General features: G+C 47.2%; 1 protein-coding gene across 8 annotated transcripts in view; it reads left to right on the forward strand.

Annotated features, from left to right (window-relative positions):
- The window catches only part of CASS4 (Cas scaffold protein family member 4), a 48,380-nt gene that overhangs the window by 26,813 nt on the left and 2,762 nt on the right, over nucleotides 1–18,805 (forward strand). For 4 of the 8 annotated variants that reach the window (XM_005569397.5, XM_005569401.5, XM_005569400.5 and 1 more), the window contains exons 3-5: nucleotides 7,133–7,234; nucleotides 11,113–11,193; nucleotides 12,653–13,963. In XM_005569397.5, the coding sequence (XP_005569454.3) occupies nucleotides 7,133–7,234; nucleotides 11,113–11,193; nucleotides 12,653–13,963 (1,494 nt within the window). The remainder of the gene's footprint in view (nucleotides 1–7,132; nucleotides 7,235–11,112; nucleotides 11,194–12,652; nucleotides 13,964–18,805) is intronic. The other 4 variants (XM_065523325.2, XM_074005581.1, XM_045363160.3 and 1 more) reach the window with 3 other exon arrangements.

Raw genomic sequence — 18,805 nt, forward strand, 5'->3', positions numbered from 1 at the left:
GGAAGCAGAAGTTGCAGTGAGCTGAGATCGCACCATTGCTCTCCAGCCTGGGCGCCAAGAGTGAAACTCCATCTCAAAAACAAACAAACAAAAAACTCTAAAAAGGAATTCTGTATATGAGTGTGTGTATGCATGTGTGCTCTCACACTGAGACTGAGAAGAACACGCTCCAGGGATAGTTACCCCAAAAAGGGGAACTGGTTAAAGAGAAAGTGAAAGAGGGCAGTAAGCTGGGGCCTTTATTTTATTCACTCCTGTGTCCCCAGCACCTGGGACCAGGTCTGGCTTGGGGTAGGTTCTCGATACATATCTGACAAACAAACAAATTAGGAAGTTGATTTTTATGTCATATTGAACATGTATGACATCCGTAATTTTTTAAAATATCAATTGGTTTGTTTTTTTAAGACTGGGTCTCGCTCTGTCTCCCAGGCTGGAATGCAGTTCTCTTCAGCCTCGAACTCGTGGCCTGCAGCAGTCCTCCTGCTTCAGCCTCCCAAAGTGCTGGGATTACAGGTGTGAGCCACCATGCCTGGCCTAAAGTATCAATTTTTAAAAACAGAGGAAAAAGAGCATTCATTAAATGTAGAATGGGCTAGGCTTGGTGGCTCATTCCTGTAATCCCAGCAGTTTAGGAGGCCAAGGCAGGAGGATCGCTTGAGCCCAGGAGTTTGAGACTAGCCTGGGCAACATAGTGAGACCTCATCTTTACTACTACTAATAAAAAATAATTAGGCAGGCATGGCAGCAGGCATGGCAGCAGGCACCTATAGTCCCAGCTATTCAGGAGGCTGAGGCAGGAGGACCTTTTGAGCCCAGGAGATTGAAGCTGCAGAGAGCTATTATTATGGTGCCCCAGCACGCCAGCCTGGGTGACTGACCGGAACCCTGTCTTAAAAAATAATAAAACAAATGCAGAATGAGAACTTTTTTTAATAAGGAAAAGAATTAAAGTAAGGAAGGAGAAAAAGAATGCGCTATTTCCCCCCAAAGCCCTGGCCTTCATGAGGTGTTGAGATGCAGAGCAGATGTGCACAGGCCTCAGTCACTGCAGGCATTTCCTGCCATCAGATGCTTTGCTGTCAGCTCCTATGACACTTCCCACCCGGCCACAGCTCTGGCACAGGGTCTTGGCAAGGTCTGTGTGCAGGGAAAGGCCACTCTCCCTGATGCATGTGCTGTGGGGGCCCTAGGAATGTGCTACTCACCATTCAGGCCTTCTCCACACCAGCTTCCAAGGTTGTCTTCAAACAGGAAGGTGTTGATTCCTTAGAAGATTTTGAATACTTTACATTTTCTAACTCCCTGGGCTACAAGACATAGAACCAGACAGTTGTTACATAGAACAGCTGCCAGCACAGGCGCTTGTTACAAACACCAGGAGGAAGCTGGTGGAGCCTTCTGAATCAGTCGACGAGGTGGACACTAACGCTCTTTTCTGGAACAACTGGCCCCAATCTAGGCCTGGCATGCTCAGCTGCTGTCTGAGCAGCTGACTCAGAGCAGGGCTTTGCTGAGGTTTCTTTTAAGAACAACAAGTGACATTAGCTGAAGTTAATTTGAATTTCTTCCAAAGCCATGAAAGGAAAAACCAAAAAAATCAATAGCAATTCCTTCCTCTCCCAGAAAGGAAAACAGATGCGCTGTCCTCTGACGGTTGACCAGAGGACACTCAAAGACCCGTTAACAACCAGTTGAGGGTTTTCGGATCCAGAGAAAAGGCTGGCACCTCCTCCCTGCTCATGCCACTCAATACAGTGCCAGGCTCCTACAAGGTACTTAGTAAATATCTGTTGCATGAACGAAATTGACCAAACACAACATAAGGTTTCAAAAATGTGGAGTCCGCTATCAACTGCTAGATTGACATCCGTGTGAAAGGAAAGATGAGTTTACTATTGAAACTTAACTTTGAAAAATGATCAGGGCATTAGCAATGAGATTTGTCCTTAAGTGCATCAACCATTTGAGCCCTTGCTTGTGGAGGCTGCAGCAAACAACAGAAACCACAAGGAAATTCGGGGGGGTCCCTTTAACCACTGAGCAGGGTTCTCAAGCGGCCACAGTAAAACCCCCCAGGGGAATTTCCTGCCTTGTTTTCCTTCCTTAAGTTCCCTCCATGTCTGCCCTACCTACAAGTTTGCTCCCTTCCTTCCCTCACTTCCTATTTATTTACTTAAAAAAAAAAATTTTTTTTTTTTTTTTTTTTTTGAGACAGAGTCTCGCTCTGTCACCCAGGTTGGAGTGCAGTGGCGTGATCTAGGCTTATTGCAACCTTCACCTCCTGGGTTCAAGAGATTCTCCTGCCTTAGCCTCCCAAGTAGCTGGGAACACAGGCTCCCACCACCACGCCTGGCTAATTTTTCTTTTCTTTTTTTTTTTTTTTTTTTTTTTGTATTTTTAGTAGTGACAGGGTTTTGCCATGTTGACCAGGCTGGTCTCGAACTCCCAACCTCAGGTGATCTGCCCACCTCGCCCTCCCAAAGTGCTGGGATTACAGGAGTGAGCCACTGCACCCAGCCTATTTACTTAAAAATTGTTTTAATTTCTTGGCTGGATACGGTGGCTCACACCTGTAATCCCAGCACTTTGGGAGGCCGAGGCAGGTGGATCACCTGAGGTCAGGAGTTTGAGACCAACCTGGCCAACATAGTGAAACCCCATCTCTACTAAAAATACAAAAATTAGCCATATGTGGTGGTGCACACCTGTAGTCCCAACCACTCAGGAGGCTGACGCAGGAGAATCACTTGAACCCGGGAAGTGAAGGTTGCAGTGAGCTGAGATCAGACCACTGCACTCCAGCTTGGGTGACAAGAGGAAAACTCTGTCTCAAAAAATAATAATTTTTAATTTCTTGCCTTCTCTGTGCTTGGAGTCTCTCAGCAAGAGATGTGGTCTGTGGCTTACAAGTCAGGAATGCCATCTCACTTGGCTTCTGGGGCAGCCAATGTTGCACTGGGTGATTGGGGACCTCCCAACACCCTCTGTGTTTCTCCTTCCTCCTCTGTATTGGGAGAAGGTTGGACCCCATCTTTTCTAAAATCACCTTCAGTTGTACCTTTTGGTTTTTCTAAATACTTCTCTTCTTCTTCTGCTCTGAGAAGGAAGGAGCTAGAAGAACTTGAAGACCAGTTAACAATCAGTTAAGGATTTTCTGATCCACAGAAAAGGCAGGCATCTCCTCCCTGCTCAGGTCATCTAACCATTAACCCTGAGGCTAAACTGCCCAGAAAATACATTCCGAATGGAAGTGACTGGTGGTAGACCGGGCAACTCTGAGCCACTGGTTTTGAACTGTTTTCCCAAGGTAACTTCACAGGCTTAGAACACAGCCTTTTGCGAGGCATTTCACGGACTCCTTTTTATATCTGTGTTGACAGTCTGTAGACTAAGAGTGGCCCCAAATTAACATCCGAGAAGGTGGAAACATGTCATTTTTCCCAAGTTGTCCTAAGAGAGGCGTCTATGTGTCAGAATGAGACATCTCTATAGCTGGGTGAGATCTCTGCATATCTTTAGATTAGAACAACTCTTCATTTTACAAATGAGGACATTAATTCCCAGGGAGGTGAAACTGCTCGTGCAGTCACACAGCTGATGAAGGACAACTTCCATCACCCCCCAAAACAGAGCCCTTATTCCTTGATCTTCTTTCACCTGACTCTGTGACTGACACTATTCTTTCTGATGAACACTTTATTGAAATTTCACCTAGAGATGCTCAGTGACAGATCAGTAACTTATATCCAGACCATGAAACAACAAAACCAGCACCCCAGAAGCCTCCAGTGCCTTCTCTCTGTCACTTCCCCACTACGGTAACCACTATTTTGAGCTTTGTTTTATTTTTTATCCCAACTTCCTTAATATAATGTGCTGGCCTAATTAAAAAAAAAAAAAAAACACCACATCAAGAACATATTTGATTTCAGTTTAAGTTTAGAAGGAACTCTTGTATTTCAAGAGAAAAGGGCCAGATTTCCTGGTGAAACTGCTCTTGGATCCACTAGTTCCTGAACTAGAGTTTCCTTCTGTCTCCCTAAACCTTTCGAAACCGTGTTTCTCAAACGTGTTCCTTAATTGATCACCATACTGGGACTGGGCCTACGTTTTCCAAGAAGCACCGGGCATTTTTGAGCTGGCTTCCTTCCATCTGAAATGTCATGCACAGGAAAGCCCCTTTGCTCTGTGGACTTGCCCTTATAGGCATAGGGGACCCCACAGTCAGCCATCAAAATAAAATGGGCCTGAAGCCATGGGGAGGAATAGGCCTTGGGACAGCATTTGGAAAGGGTCTGTGGGTGGAGAAAGCTTGGTGTGTTCAAATAACTGAGAACTGGGAGGGAGGTGACAGCCCGTGGTCCGGGACACAAGGTCCCTGGGTTTGGCGGGGGCATAGCCTGTCAGACCGGGTAAGAAGCTTGGATTTCTGACCTGGTGCGGTGGCTCACGCCTGTAATCCTTCCACTTTGGGAGGCCGAGGCAGGTGGATCACTTGAGGTCAGGAGTTCAAAACCAGCCTGGCCAACATGGTGAAATCCTGTCTCTACTAAAAATACAAAAAAGTAGCCAGGCGTGGTGGCGGACACCTGTAATCCCAGCTACTCGGGAGTCTGAGGCAGGAGAATCACTTGAACCCGAGAGGCGGACGTGGTAGTGAGCCAAAATGGCACCACTGCACTCTAGCTTAGATGACAGAGTGAGACTACGTCTCCGGGGAAAAAAAAAAAAAAAAGCTTGGATTTCATTCAAAATGCAATGGGAAACCACTGATGGGCTTGTCCACCTAGACCAATCAGCCCGAGACCACCAGGAACAAAGTCAGGTTTACTGAGCGTAAAGAAGATCACAGAGCAGAGGAACCACGAGGCAGCTCACAAACAGGAAAACAGCATCACGATGGGATGGGGAAAGGCGGGGTTTAGGTGAAATCTAAGCGAAGCCGTGTCTTGATAGGCTCTGGGCAAAATAGGGCAGTGTGCAGGCTGGACGAGGGCCACTCTCCCCTTGGGAACCACAAAGCAAGCGGAGATAGATGGGAAGTGCTGGGCCCGGAAACCCCTTGTCTGAGGTGCTACATGAGGGCCTGGGAATCAAGGCTGCTTCTCTGTCAATGACTCAGATCCCCCAGGCGAGAGTGGGATGTTTCATTCTTACTGATAGCACTTTGGAGAGCTGTGCTTCCAGAGCCTAGGATTTTAGGGAACCAAGTTTCTCAGGGAGTAAGAAAGCAGTCGTCACTCAACGAAGGGGGCTGTTTTGACATGTGACAGCTGCAGCGTGTCCTTGGAAGAAATGTTCATCCTGTTTGCATTGCAGCTTCTTTATCTGTGTCCGCGAGTCTAGCCAGGTGAATGGCAGGGTGGGGTTTTACACTGTGTGCTAATGTTTACCATCCAAGCCGTACGCATCCACTCACCAAAAACAAACAGATAAATCTAGCACGTACATTCCCAGTGCTACATCCTCGGGACACCCAGTCCTCAGAAACTGCTCCTCCGCCTGCATTCCCCTCCCTCAGCTCCGCACATTGAAACCCTAACCACCCCCTGAGCCAACTTAGAAAGCCCCCTACTCAGCAACAGCTCCTTGGGACCCCGGTGGGAAGTACATTCTCCCTGTCCTGGACTCCGGAGCTTCACCCTGTCCTCTCTTCCAGGCCCTGTCTCGCTTCCCAGCCTGTGTCCTTGGTGTGCTCAGACCTCATTTCCCTCTTAGACTTTAAGCCCGTGGTAAACAGCATCCTCTACTCTAGAAAAGATCGTTCATTCCTAGGCCGCTTGTAGAGACGTTCTAGTTCAGGAAGTCTGGGTGGGAGCCTTGGCAGCTGTATTATTTTAAAATTCCCTAGGGGACTCGGATCCCTGGCTGGGTTCGGAAGCTGCTCTGTGGCACCCAGTGTGGTACCCACCATTGAGCTGACATCATCGAGCTCTGGAGGACTAACTTGAATCTGAAGTTCCCATTCACAGACCCAGGCTTCATGGCTGAGACCATGTTTCCCAAAATGGCTTGAGCAATGACTGGCCAAGTGCTCTCAATAAAATATAAATCGGGGCTGAATGCAGTGGCTCATGCCTGTAATCCTAGCACTTTGGGAGGCCAAGGCAGGCGGATCACCTAAGGTCGGGAGTTCAAGACCAGCCTGACCAATACGGTGAAACCTTGTCTCTACTAAAAACACAAAATTAGCCTGGCATGGTGGTGCGTGCCTGTAGTCCCAGCTACTTGGGAGGCTGAGGCAGGAGGATCGCTTGAACCCGGGAGTTGGAGGTTGCAGTGAGCTGAGATCACGCCATTGCACTCCAGCCTGGGCAACAGGAGCGAAACTCCACCTAAAAAAAAAAAAAAAATGTATACATGTATAAATTGGATGGTCAATCCCATCCTTTGTAGGATAAAATTCAAACTCCTTAACTGACCTGCTCCCTGTTAACCTTTTCCATTCCATCCCTCCCTCCTGCCCTCCCTCACTCCTCTCCATCACTTTCACATTGCCAGGTTCTCTTCTGCCTCCCACTGCTGCCAGCAAAAGCTGCCAGCTGCAGCTCATCTGGTCACCTCCTGCTTCCCTTGCTCAGCCCAGGTGACGAGTCCTTAGACAGCTCTCAGGCCGCAGTTTCCTCCCAGACCTTGTTGGTCCCTCCACCTTACATTCTTAAGGTCCCCTCTGCCTATTGCATGCACGTCTCCAGCCTCAGCCTAGCTTGATGAATGCAGATGAATAGCCCAGTATCAGAGTCACAGCCTCCTGGTTGCTAGAGAACATCAGAATCACCTGGCAAGCTTGTTAACACTGCAGGTTCCTGGCCCCCACTCAACACCCAGAGACTCCGTCCAACCCGCATGGGCCCAAGAATATGCATGTTAACCTGCTTCCGGTGAACTTCCCAGGTGAGGCAGATGCAGGAGATCGTGGGCCACCTGCGAGGAAGGCTGCCTCCACCAGGGAGCCTCCCACTGGTACCCTGCTGTCTTGAGAGTGAAGAGCCTGCCATCGGGGGTGCCAGGTGACTACCTCAGCAGTGTCCACCCAGCTGTCTCTGCTTTTGGGGAGATGACTTTGAACCTGATTGTGATCATCAGAGTGACATTTCCTTTTCCTCTGCTCTCCTCCTTTCTCTCCAAGGCCATCATCACGCTTCCCAGACCTGCCCGGGCCTCACTGCCAACTCTGCCTTCCCAGGTGTACGATGTGCCTACCCAGCACCGGGGCCCCGTGGTCCTGAAGGTGAGCCTTGTTCTGGGGCCCCGCATCACCCAGACCTCTGCGCCCAGAGTCTGGGGTTCTTGACCTCACACTCACATTGCATTTCAGCATTACCATGGAGGCCAGGGGCTCAGCCTCCAGAATACACATCACCACTCAGAGGCCAACTTCATAACCTCCTTTTTACCCATGGAGCCCAGTCCTGCTCTAGTAAACATTGTGACTACCTGAGTTCTGAATATTTTGAAATTTTTACTTTTCATTTATAATATATGTTTTTTCTCTTTCTTTTTGAGATGGGGTCTTGCTATGTTGACCAGGCTGGTCTCAAACTCCTGGCCTCAAGCAATCCTCCCATCTCAGCCTCCCAAAGTGCTGGGATTATGGGCATAAGCCACCGTGCCCAGCCATTATTTATAATAGATATTTAATGTATGTGTGTGTGTACATATACACACACACATTTTTTTAAATGATGTTTTGAAGGATATGCACCACAGTCTTAACATGGATTATCATTGATTATCTTAACATTGATTATCTCTGGGGGAAGAAATTTTAGTTGTTTTTTTTTTTAACTTGTTTTTATATAAGGGGAACATCAAATTTGTAAGACATGCTTCATGTGATCAAAAAATAGCTTTGCTCCTTTCTTAGCCCACCCAAATGCTCTGCAGTGGCGTTCTCCCCACCCATCTGCTGTTGAGATCAGTAGCTCCCAACCTCTGTTGTATGCAAAAGCATCTGAGAGCTTTAGCCGTCCTGGTGCCTGTGCCCCAACCCCAGAGACTGTGGAATCAGGTCTAGGTGGGGCCCAAACATGAGGATTTTTAAAAGCTCTCAGGTAATTGTACTATGAAGCCAGGATTTAGGACAACAGTTCCCGTCTAAATAGAATTCCAAGCAGGCTCTGTGACTTCCTGGACACTCATGGGTAATAAGTCACTTGAGGCCAGGCACAGCAGCTCACATCTACAATCCCAGCATTTTGGGAGGCCAAGGCAGGAGGATCACTTGAGGCTAGGAGTTCGAGACTACCTCGCCAACATGGTGAAACCCCGTTTCTCCTAAAAATACAAAAATTAGCTGGGCATGGTAGTTCATGCCTGTAGTCCCAGCTACTAGGGAGGCTGAGGCGGGAGAATCATTTGAACCCAGGAGGTGGAGGTTGCAATGAGCCGAGATCATACCACTGCACTCCAACCTGGATGACAGAGCAAGACTCTGTCTGAAAAAAATAAAAATAAAAAATTTGAAAAAAGGTCACTTTAGCCTCGCCAGGTCAGTTGAGGAATTTAATTGTCTAGGCAATAATCAAACTTTCTAGTTCATTTAAAGCCAAAGCTCCTGCTGCCCGGCTTGGGCCTGCCTAAGTTATCTGCTGTTTCACCATCTCAGTTTTCTACCCTTTCTCACTCACTGGATGGTCTCAGACTCCTGCAAGGCTGCAAGAGGCAGGCAGGGAGAAAGGCCCTGCTCACCTGGTTCTGTTGGCAGGGGTGCTAATAGCAGTGGCCAGTGTGGCAAGCGGATTCTTTCTCTTCTGGGGCATTCGTGTAAGTGCCATGTCCTCTGCCCCCCACCTCCTACCCCTCACCTCCTTGCTGAGCATCTCTTACCTGCAAGTCCTTCCAAGTGGACAAATGCGCCTCCTCTGGCTGCTGGCTCCTCCCTTAGCTCTGGGGCAAGCAGGTCACATCCTCCACATCCAGCCACATCCTCCTGAGATTCCCCGAGCCATTCCTCCCTGGCTCTTGTTCCAGCTCTTGTGTGAGCCATGCCTGGTCCGTGACAAACACACAAGCTCCCTTTGCCATGATAGACTCCAGGAACACAGGCGCTTGCTTTGGGTGCAAAAGTTATCAATGGGCTGGGTGTGGTGGCCCACGCCTGTAATCCCAGCGCTTTGGGAGGCTGAGGCGGGAGGATCATCTGAGGTCAAGAGTTTGAGACCAGCCTGGCCAACATGGTGAAACCCTTCTCTACTAAAAATACAAAAATTAGCTGGGCATGGTGGCGGGCACCTGTAATCCCAGCTACATGGGAGGCTGAAGGCAGGAGAATGGCGTGAACACGGGAGGCGGAGTTTGCAGTGAGCTGAGATCGCGCCACTGCACTCCAGCCTGGGCCACGGAGTGAGACTCCGTCTCAAAAAAAAAAACAAAAGTGATCAATGAAGACACACTTGTATGACTCACTTCACTCACCTTGCCCTAATCCCAGCCCCACTAGACCCTGTCTTTATGTAAAAGTGTGACATTTTGTTCATGATTTTTTTTGCATTATGATTTTTTAAAATATTGCATTTTAAATAGTATTTACCTTGATGACTGAGTTTTCTTGGTGCCCTCTTAATGTTGTGCCCAAGGTAACTGCTTTGCTCTCCTCCCCCTGGTCCTGACCCTGAGAACAGGCCAACCACAGCACGGTGCCACTCTGACCCTGAGAACTGGCCATCCAGGGCATGGCTGCCACCCTCTCTCTTCACCTTTCCCAAGCCAGAGTCAGCCCCCGTCCACTGTGACCCCAAGCTCAGGGGAGACAACTCAAGTCATTGAATGATCCCGTGGGAGCACTTGATGGTTTGTTTTTGGGGAGTGAAAGGCAACCCCCGCTACACCGCACCCCATTTCCCAGCTGAGGAGAGCCTCAGGAGACTCACAGCCCAACTCCCTCTAAAGAAACCTTCCAATGTCCAACTATTTCTCTCTTTATTTGCAAAACCTGTTTTGGTGCTCTCTTGCCTTGCTTTGGAATTTGTAACCTGTTTTTTGTATCCTAATATATATGTTTTGTAATTACTGTACACGTTATATATATAATATGTTATATCATATACATATCTCAAGCCACTGAAGGAGTTTGAGCAGGGGAGTGACAATCAGATTTTTAGGAAGCACCATGCCTGGCACTTAGGTCATTGCTAAGATGCACATTTATCAAATGAGTCTCTCACACCCTGTTTTTATTGCTCTCGTGATGTGCACAGTGTCATCCAGCTTAGTGTCTGGTCATTAGTGGGCACTCATTAGATATTTGCAGAATACATATGAGTGATAAACACAGGAAAATTTCTACTGAGAAAAAGAAAGAAGACATACTAGGTCTCAATCTCATTTATCCTCTGGCTTAATTTTAAGACGAACTTAAGATAAATTACCATTTTTAATTTAGGCAACTGCCTAAATTAGCACTGTTGCCCCCACCCAGCCCCACCACAACCTTTGGTTGAGAAGTCTCTTTTTTTTTTGAGACGGAGTTTCGCTCCTGTTGCCCAGGCTGGAGTGCAATGGTTCAATCTCGGCCTACTGCAACCTCCACCTCCCAGGTTCAAGCGATTCTCCTACCTCAGCCTCCCGAGTAGCTGGGATTACAGGCACGCGCCACCACGCCAGGCTAATTTTGTATTTTCAACAGAGACAGCGTTTCTCCATGTTGGCCAGGCTCATTTTTGACCGAGCTAATAACATCTTTTTTTTTTTTTTTTACTTTTATATTTTAGTAGAGACAGGGTTTCACCATGTTGGCCAGGCTGGTCTCGAACTCCTGACCTCAGGTGATCTGCCCGCCTCAGCCTCCGCAAGTGTTGGGATTACAGGCGTGAGCCACCGCGCCCAGCCGAGAAGCCTCTTTTTAAAGCACAAAGTCCAATGTTGAATGTATACCCTGTTATGAGGAGAACTTAGGACCGTAATGTCCCCTGCACTGCCTCAGACGAGGAAGGTTGGGGACCCGTCACCTAGATTTCCACCATTAGAGCATCATGACCAAAAGCACCAAAAAGTCTTCGGGAATTTGTGTCTTCCTTTGGGAAAAAACACTGGAATAGGCAGCGTTTGTGATGTGTAGCCATTAGGAAAGAAACAGTCAAGTGGTCTGCCTTTGTGGTCTTTCCCCAGGAGCCAGAGAAGCAGCAGCTATACGACATACCAGCCAGCCCCAAGAAGGCAGGACTCCATCCCCCAGCCGGTCAAGCAAGTGTAAGTATGAAGAGGTGCTAAGGTGCGGTGTCATGAACACATAAAAATCCTCTCAGAAATGTTATTAGCTTGGGGCCAGGTGCAGTGGCTCAAGCCTGTAATCCCAGCACTTTGAGAGACTGAGGCGAGTGGATCACCTGAGGTCAGGAGTTCGAGACCAGCCTGGCCAACACGGCGAAACCCCATCTCTACTAAAAACACAAATATTGGCTGGGCGTGGTAGCAGGCGCCTGTAACCCCAGCACTTTGGGAAGCTGAGGTGGGTGGATCACTCGAGGTCAGGAGTTCAAGACCAGCCTGGCCAACATGGTGAAACCCTGTCTCTACTAAAATATAAAAGTTAAAAAAAAAAAAAAAAAAGAAAAGAAAAAAAGATGTTATTAGCTTGGTCAAAAATTAGAATGCAAATTCCTCATAACAGAGACCTTACTGCATTTGAGGTAAAACCTCTCATTGAGCTGGTGTTCAGGAATAGGACTAATTATGTGGTTTGGGATAAGTCTTTTAACTTCTCCGTTTTTATGGGCTGAGAGTATTAAGTGAGATAATCCTGCAAAGGACTTGGGACAGTGCCTGGCACAGAGCAAAACTGTGTAATGGCTTCTTATGATGACAGACCTCAGGGGCATGCTGTGATACAGTACACTCTTATCTGTATTGGGCTAATGACTTTATTTGAAATCTGTGTGATCTATGTTTATAATCGGATTCTACCACATGTGTCCCACAGACACGCTTACACCCAAGGTCATTAGGGAACATCTTACAAGAAAGCTGGCATTTCAGCCGTGTCAGGGGGATGCATAGGAGTTTGGTGGATGGAAAAGAAAGGGTTGCAAGGGCTTTTAGAGCAGAGAAACCAGTTTGGGTAAAATGAAATACAGTGGCATGAGTCAGTGTTCTGAGTTCAGGGAAAAGTGAACAGCTTGGGTGGCTGGACCTGTAAGCAGATGGTGGCAGTCAAGGTGGGGTCAGCTTGGTGGAAGTGGAAAGAAATGAGGCTCAAAAGAATTGTGAGGGCCGGGCGCGGTGGCTCACGCCTGTAATCCCAGCACTTTGGGAGGCCGAGACGGGCGGATCACGAGGTCAGGAGATCGAGACCATCCTGGCTAACACGGTGAAACCCCGTCTCTACTAAAAAATACAAAAAACTAGCCGGGCGAGGTGGCGGGCGCCTATAGTCCCAGCTACTCGGGAGGCTGAGGCAGGAGAATGGCATGAACCCGGGAGGTGGAGCTTGCAGTGAGCTGAGATCCGGCCACCGCACTCCAGCCTGGGTGACAGAGCGAGACTCCGTCTCAAAAAAAAAAAAAAAAAAAGAATTGTGAAGGACCTTGAGTGGAAATGGGGAGCCACTGAAGGAACTTGAGCGGGGAAGTGACGATGAGGTTTAAACGAGGCACTCGTACCTTCTTTTGAAAGCTACTAACCCGGGCAACTATGTGTGGTTCTTCCGCAGGGGCAGGGTGTTTCCCTGATATCAGTGACTACCTTAAGAAAAGGCGGCTACGGCACATTACCAAGTCCGCAGAAATCGGAATGGGTTTATGACACTCCAGTGTCTCCAGGAAAGGCCAGCGTCAGAAACACGCCTCTCCCCACCTTTGCAGAAGAATCAAGGCCCCACGCTCTCCCCAGTTCCGGCTCCACTTTCCACAATCCTCCAAGTGGCAGAGCCAGGTCCCTCACTCCACAACTGAATACCAATGTGCCCATGCAGAAAAAACTCAGTCTTCCAGAAATTCCTTCTTACGGCTTTCTTGTACCCAGAGACACATTTCCTTTGGATGAAGATGCCAGCTACAAGGTTCCTTCAAGCTTTCTGATTCCCCGAGTGGAACAGCAGAACACCAAGCCCAATATTTATGACATCCCTAAAGCAACATCGAGTGTTTCTCAGGCTGGGAAGGAGCTGGTGAAAGCCAAGGAGGTGTCAGAGAATCCCACGGGCCATCATTCCTCGTGGTTCTCCAGACGGACAGCTTCCCGATCTCCTGAACTGGACAGATTATCAGGTTCCAGTTCTGACAGCAGAGCCAGCATCGTTTCTTCGTGCTCCACCACATCCACCGACTCCTCCTCCAGCTCTTCCTCGGAGGAGTCAGCAAAGGAGCTCTCCTTGGACCTGGATGTGGCCAAGGAGACAGTGAGGTCACTGCAGCACAAGGTGGTCAGCTCTGTCGCTGGCCTGATGCTCTTTGTCAGTAGGAAGTGGAGATTCCGAGACTATCTGGAGGCCAACATTGATGCGATCCACAGGTCCACTGAGCACATAGAAGAATCTGTAAGAGAATTTCTGGATTTTGCCCGAGGAGTCCATGGGACTGCCTGTAACCTCACTGACAGTAACCTTCAGAACAGAATTCGGGACCAGATGCAGACAATCTCCAACTCCTACCGCATCCTGCTTGAAACAAAGGAAAGCTTGGATAATCGCAATTGGCCTCTGGAAGTTCTTGTGACTGACAATGTCCAGAACAGCCCAGATGACCTTGAGAGGTTTGTCATGGTGGCACGGATGCTTCCAGAAGACATCAAGAGGTTTGCCTCCATTGTCATTGCCAACGGAAGGCTCCTTTTTAAGCGGAACTGTGAAAAGGAAGAGACCGTGCAATTGACCCCAAATGCAGAATTTAAGTGTGACAAATGCATCCAGCCTCCCCAAAGAGAAACTGAATCACACCAAAAGAGTACCCCTTCCACTAAGCAAAGGGAAGATGAACACTCTTCCGAACTGTTAAAGAAAAATAGAGCAAATATCTGTGGACAGGTGAGTTCAGAGTTCCAAGCGATCGAAAGAGGGGCTTCAATTGTTACCTCGAGCAGTGGCTACTAAGATGCTGAGATTCTTTTGATAGTGTATAGGCTTTGGGGAGACACTGGTTCCATCTTTCAGAAAATAAAATTTGTGAAAGTAAAATTCTTTTTTTTTTTTGAGACGGAGTCTCGCTCAGCCCAGGCTGGAGTGCAGTGGCGCGATCCCAGCTCACTGCAAGCTCCGCCTCCCGGGTTTACGCCGTTCTCCTGCCTCAGCCTCCCAAGTAGCTGGGACTACAGGCGCCCGCCACCTCGCCCGGCTAGTTTTTTGTATTTTTTAGTAGAGACAGGGTTTCACCGTGTTAGCCAGGATGGTCTTGATCTTCTGACCTCGTGATCCGCCCGTCTTGGCCTCCCAAAGTGCTGGGATTACAGGCTTGAGCCACCGCGCCCAGCCGAAAGTAAAATTCTTGATGAAATCTTATTAACAAGTCAGATAAAGATAGGGCAGCATAGGCAGATAGGTCAGTTGATTTGGATTTCTTCCGAAAACTTTTGGGGTTCAAGTTTACCATGATATTAGAATTAAAAGGGATTTTTCAACTTTCTTTAAAATCTACTATTCAAGTAGATTTTTAAAACCTCACCACCAAGTCTCCTTGCATTTTTGAAAGTTATAAATTTAGTCATTGTCAGTGTGTTTCTTAGCAACGGAAAAGGAAGTAGAAACATTCTTTCAAATTGCTCACCATCTGATCAGCCTCCAGACTTTAGCTACTCTTAGAAATACTTTTCTGAGGCAGGGTGTGGTGGCTCATGCCTGTAATTTCCAACACTTTAGGAGGCCAACACAGGAAGATCCATTCCTTGAGGCAGGAGTTTGAGACCAGCCTGGGCAGCATAGTGAATGAGACCCCAGCTGTAAAAAATTTAGTTTTAAATATCCAGGTGTGGTGGCTCATGCACTTGGGGGGCTGAGTAGGGGTATCCCTTGAGACCAGCAGTTTGGGGTAACCGAGAGCTACGATGGCGCCACTGCACCCCCACCTTGGTGACAGAGAAAGAGCTTGTCTCTAAAAAAGGAAAAGAAAAAAAAAAGAGGTGGGGTATGGTGGCTTACCCCTGTAAACTCAGTACTTTGGGAGGCCAAGGCGAGCAGATCACTTGAAGTCAGGAGTTTGAGATGAGCCTGGCCAACATGGTGAAACCCCATCTCTACTAAAAGTACCAAAATTAGCTGGGCATGGTGGAATGCACCTGTAATCCCAGCTACTCAGGAGGCTGAGGCGGGAGAATCACTTGAACCCAGGAGGCGGAGGTTGCAGTGAGCTGAGATTGCACCACTGCACTTCAGCCTGGACCACAGAGCGGGACTCTGTCTCAAGAACAAATAAAAGACAAGACAGAAAGAAATACTTTTCTGGATGAGTTCAGACATTATAGAGCAAGATGCTTCAGTTCAGGGACTGTGAACCCAGAAGTCACTTGGGGGCTGTGTCAAGGAGGTAATTTGGTGCTTTCGGCCCCAACCTTTGTGTTCTGCTGAAATGCCTGGTGGTGTAGGAGGTTTAATACGTTCTAGAAATTTAGATGTTTAAAATTGACATACACATATATATAACGCTAACAAAGCTGTGTGGGTCATCATATCAGGCCATGTTGATAGGCAACATTCAGCCTTTGGGCAGCCAGAGTCTCCTTTGGTTGAGAAAAGGAATCAGTAGGCAGAACCATCAACAGAAAACATGAGAAAGAATGCCCAAGTCTAAAGTGAACTTAAACAGTTCCACAGTAGTGTAAAACACCACTCAATTTGGTAATTTGAAGGAATTGTATTTTTCAGACATTGCCTAACTTAGAAAAGAAAGAGAAACCTATCTTGGAACAAAGGTTAGATGAAAACAAAGACTTAGGAACCATGGTAAGCTGTAGCACTCACTCTCTAAAGCTTCTGATTCATACGCTTTATTGCTAGATTTGTCTCATCATGCTATGGAAAGCTCAGCATTACAGCCATGACCCACATGGGCGAGAGTTAGTTTTTGTGATTCTTTGTTCTTTATTTTAGCAAGAGAGTCCTGGAGATCAGTGAGTCTAATGAACGAACCCCAGGGAATGGAAGTGAAGCATTAACCATTAATGAAATGACTCTAGGCGCTCTGCGAGGTTGTTGTGGGTGGTACTAACCGGGCTAAACAGGACTGACTCAACTGCTCTTTGACATTCTGATTTAATGTTTCTGATTACAACAGCAAATCTTGATTTGGGGCTTATATATCTTCAACACCTCTTTTACACTTGATGTTCTTCCTTTAAAAAAAAAAAAGTCAAAGATGTTATCATTGTGCTTATTTTTATTGGTTTCCTTCTATTTGTGGTAAATGACAGTAGTTTTCCATTTACCATTTTTCACGGTTTCCTTTAAATTAATGTAAGTAAAAGCAATGGGTCCATTTAAAGAAAAGGAATGAAGCCAGTAGAAGTTAAGAGGAAAATGGAAAGAGTATAACTTGTAAAGGTTGTAAAGGCTGTCCCTGAATAACTGAAGCTTGGGAAACTTACTTAGGTTATAGGGCAGATGGGGTAGAGGGTGGAAGAAGAGGATATCCAATGACTAGGATAAGGTCACGTACCTTCTCAGAGGCAACCTAGGACAAGAATTCAGGCCTCCTGATGCTCAGGTCACCAAACCCCAAACACTAGTCTTTGGGCCTGCCATATTGCTAACAGTCATGCTATTTTGTCCAACATTAAGTACGCCTTAGATTAGTGGTTCTCAAATTTGAGTGTATCACAATCACCTATGAGGTTTGTTAAAACTCACATGGCTGGCCGGGCGCGGTGGCTCGTGCCTGTAATCCCACCACTTTGGGAGGCTGAGGCGAGTGGATCACCTGAGGTGAGGAGTTCGAGATCAGCCTGGCCAACATGGTGAAACCCTGTATCTAAAAACACAAAAAATTAGCTGGGTGTGGTGGCAGGCACCTGTAATCCCAGCTACTCGGGAGGCTGAGGCAGGAGAATTGCTTGAACCGGGAAAGCAGAGGTTGCAGTGAGCTGAGATCGTGCCACTGCACTCCAACCTGGGCAACGAGAACAAGACTCTCTCTCAAGAAAACAAATAAACAAAAAAAACTTGCATGGCTGGGCCCCACTCTCAGAATTTTTGATCTAGTAGGTCTGGGGTGGAGCATAGTAATGCGCATTTTCTAGCAAGTTTGCAGGTGATGTTGATGCTTCTGGTCCAAGGACTTCACTTAGAAAGCCCCCGCTTTAGAGTGACAGCACTTCTCAGTGGAGGTCCATGGCACCGTTGGCCACTGGGTGGACAGTTCTCCGTTGCGTGGGATGAACTATTCAGCATCCCAGAATCCTGCCCGCTCACTGCCTATAGAAGTCCCTAGTCAATGCACTAATCAAAACTATCTCTACACATTTCCAGCACCCCAAGTTAAGAATCATAGTACATTTTTCACCTCCCTACAGTTAATATTTTCATTTACGATGCTCATAATCTGATGTCTACCTCATTACTTCTCATTATTTCTAAGCTCTTCTTTTTTTTTTTTTTTTTTTTTTTTTTTGAGGTGGAGTCTCGCTCTGTTACCCAGGTGGGAGTGCAGTGGCGTGATCTCGGCTCACTGCAACCTCTGCGTCACAGGTTCAAGCGATTCTCCTGCCTCAGCCTCCTGAGTAGCTGGGACTACAGGTGCACACCACCATGCCTGGCTGATTTTTGTATTTTTAGTAGAGACGAGAGTCATCATGTTGGCAAGGCTCATCTCGAACTCCTGACCTCAAGTAACCCTCCTGCCTCAGCCTCCCAAAGTGCTGGGATTATACCCTCCTGCCTCAGCCTCCCAAAGTGCTCAGCCTCCCACCGTTCCCAGCTACCTTCCTTTTTTTTTTTTTTTTTTGAGACAGGGTTTTGCTCTATTGCTGAGGCTGTAGTGCAGTGGTGAGATCATGGCTCACTGCAGCCTCCACCACCCAGGTTCAATCGATTCTCCCACCTCAGCCTCCCAAGTAGCTGAGACCACAGGCCCACACCGCCATACCCAGCTAATTTTTGTTTTGTTTTGTTTTTGGTAGAGACAGAGTTTCATATGTCGCCAAGGCTAGTCTCGAACTCCTAGGGTTAAGCGATCCTCCTGCCTCGGCCTCCCAAAGGGCTAGGATTTCAGGCGTGGGTCACTGCACTCAACCTGCTTCATTCTTACACTCCCTGCTTCCAAGAGTTCATCTGAACTGACATCTCAATCTTGCCTTCACTTTCTATGACAAAGACAATCATTGTTTTCATTTTCCAAATATGCAATTCTAATAATGAATGTGCTTCTTCGAAGTATGCTTTCCTCCTCCTTTCCTCCTCCTTGTCTAACTTCCCCTCCAACCCTACTGGCCCCTGGAGACATAACCCCCTCCTGAAAAAAATCAGTTTTATGCCATAGCTGTCTAAATGCTTCCGGCCTGTGAATTTTGAGATAATAGGTAAATGCAAGAGTGTGAAATTTAATGGAAAGAAAGCGAGTTTCAGACCTAGAGCTCCAGATCTCTGATGTGCTAATGGTATGGCCAGAGGCAGCCTTTTCTCGCTTCACCTTTCAATTGTTACCTGGAGTTGTGGCCACTAAGTTAGGTACTGAAAATCTCTGAGAGTATATAGGATTTGGGAGACATTAGTTCCATTTTCCACAAAATAAAATTCATGAATGTAAAATGTTGATGAAACCTTATTAGCAAATATGATAAATATTTTAATAACAAGGCAAAAAATAATAATAATATTAAGGCAGATAGGTCAGGGTATTTGGTTTCTTCTGGAAATGTTGGGGGTTCTGGTATACCTCTGATA

The sequence above is a fragment of the Macaca fascicularis genome, chromosome 10, assembly GCF_037993035.2.
Source record: "Macaca fascicularis isolate 582-1 chromosome 10, T2T-MFA8v1.1".
Lineage (NCBI taxonomy): Eukaryota > Metazoa > Chordata > Mammalia > Primates > Cercopithecidae > Macaca > Macaca fascicularis.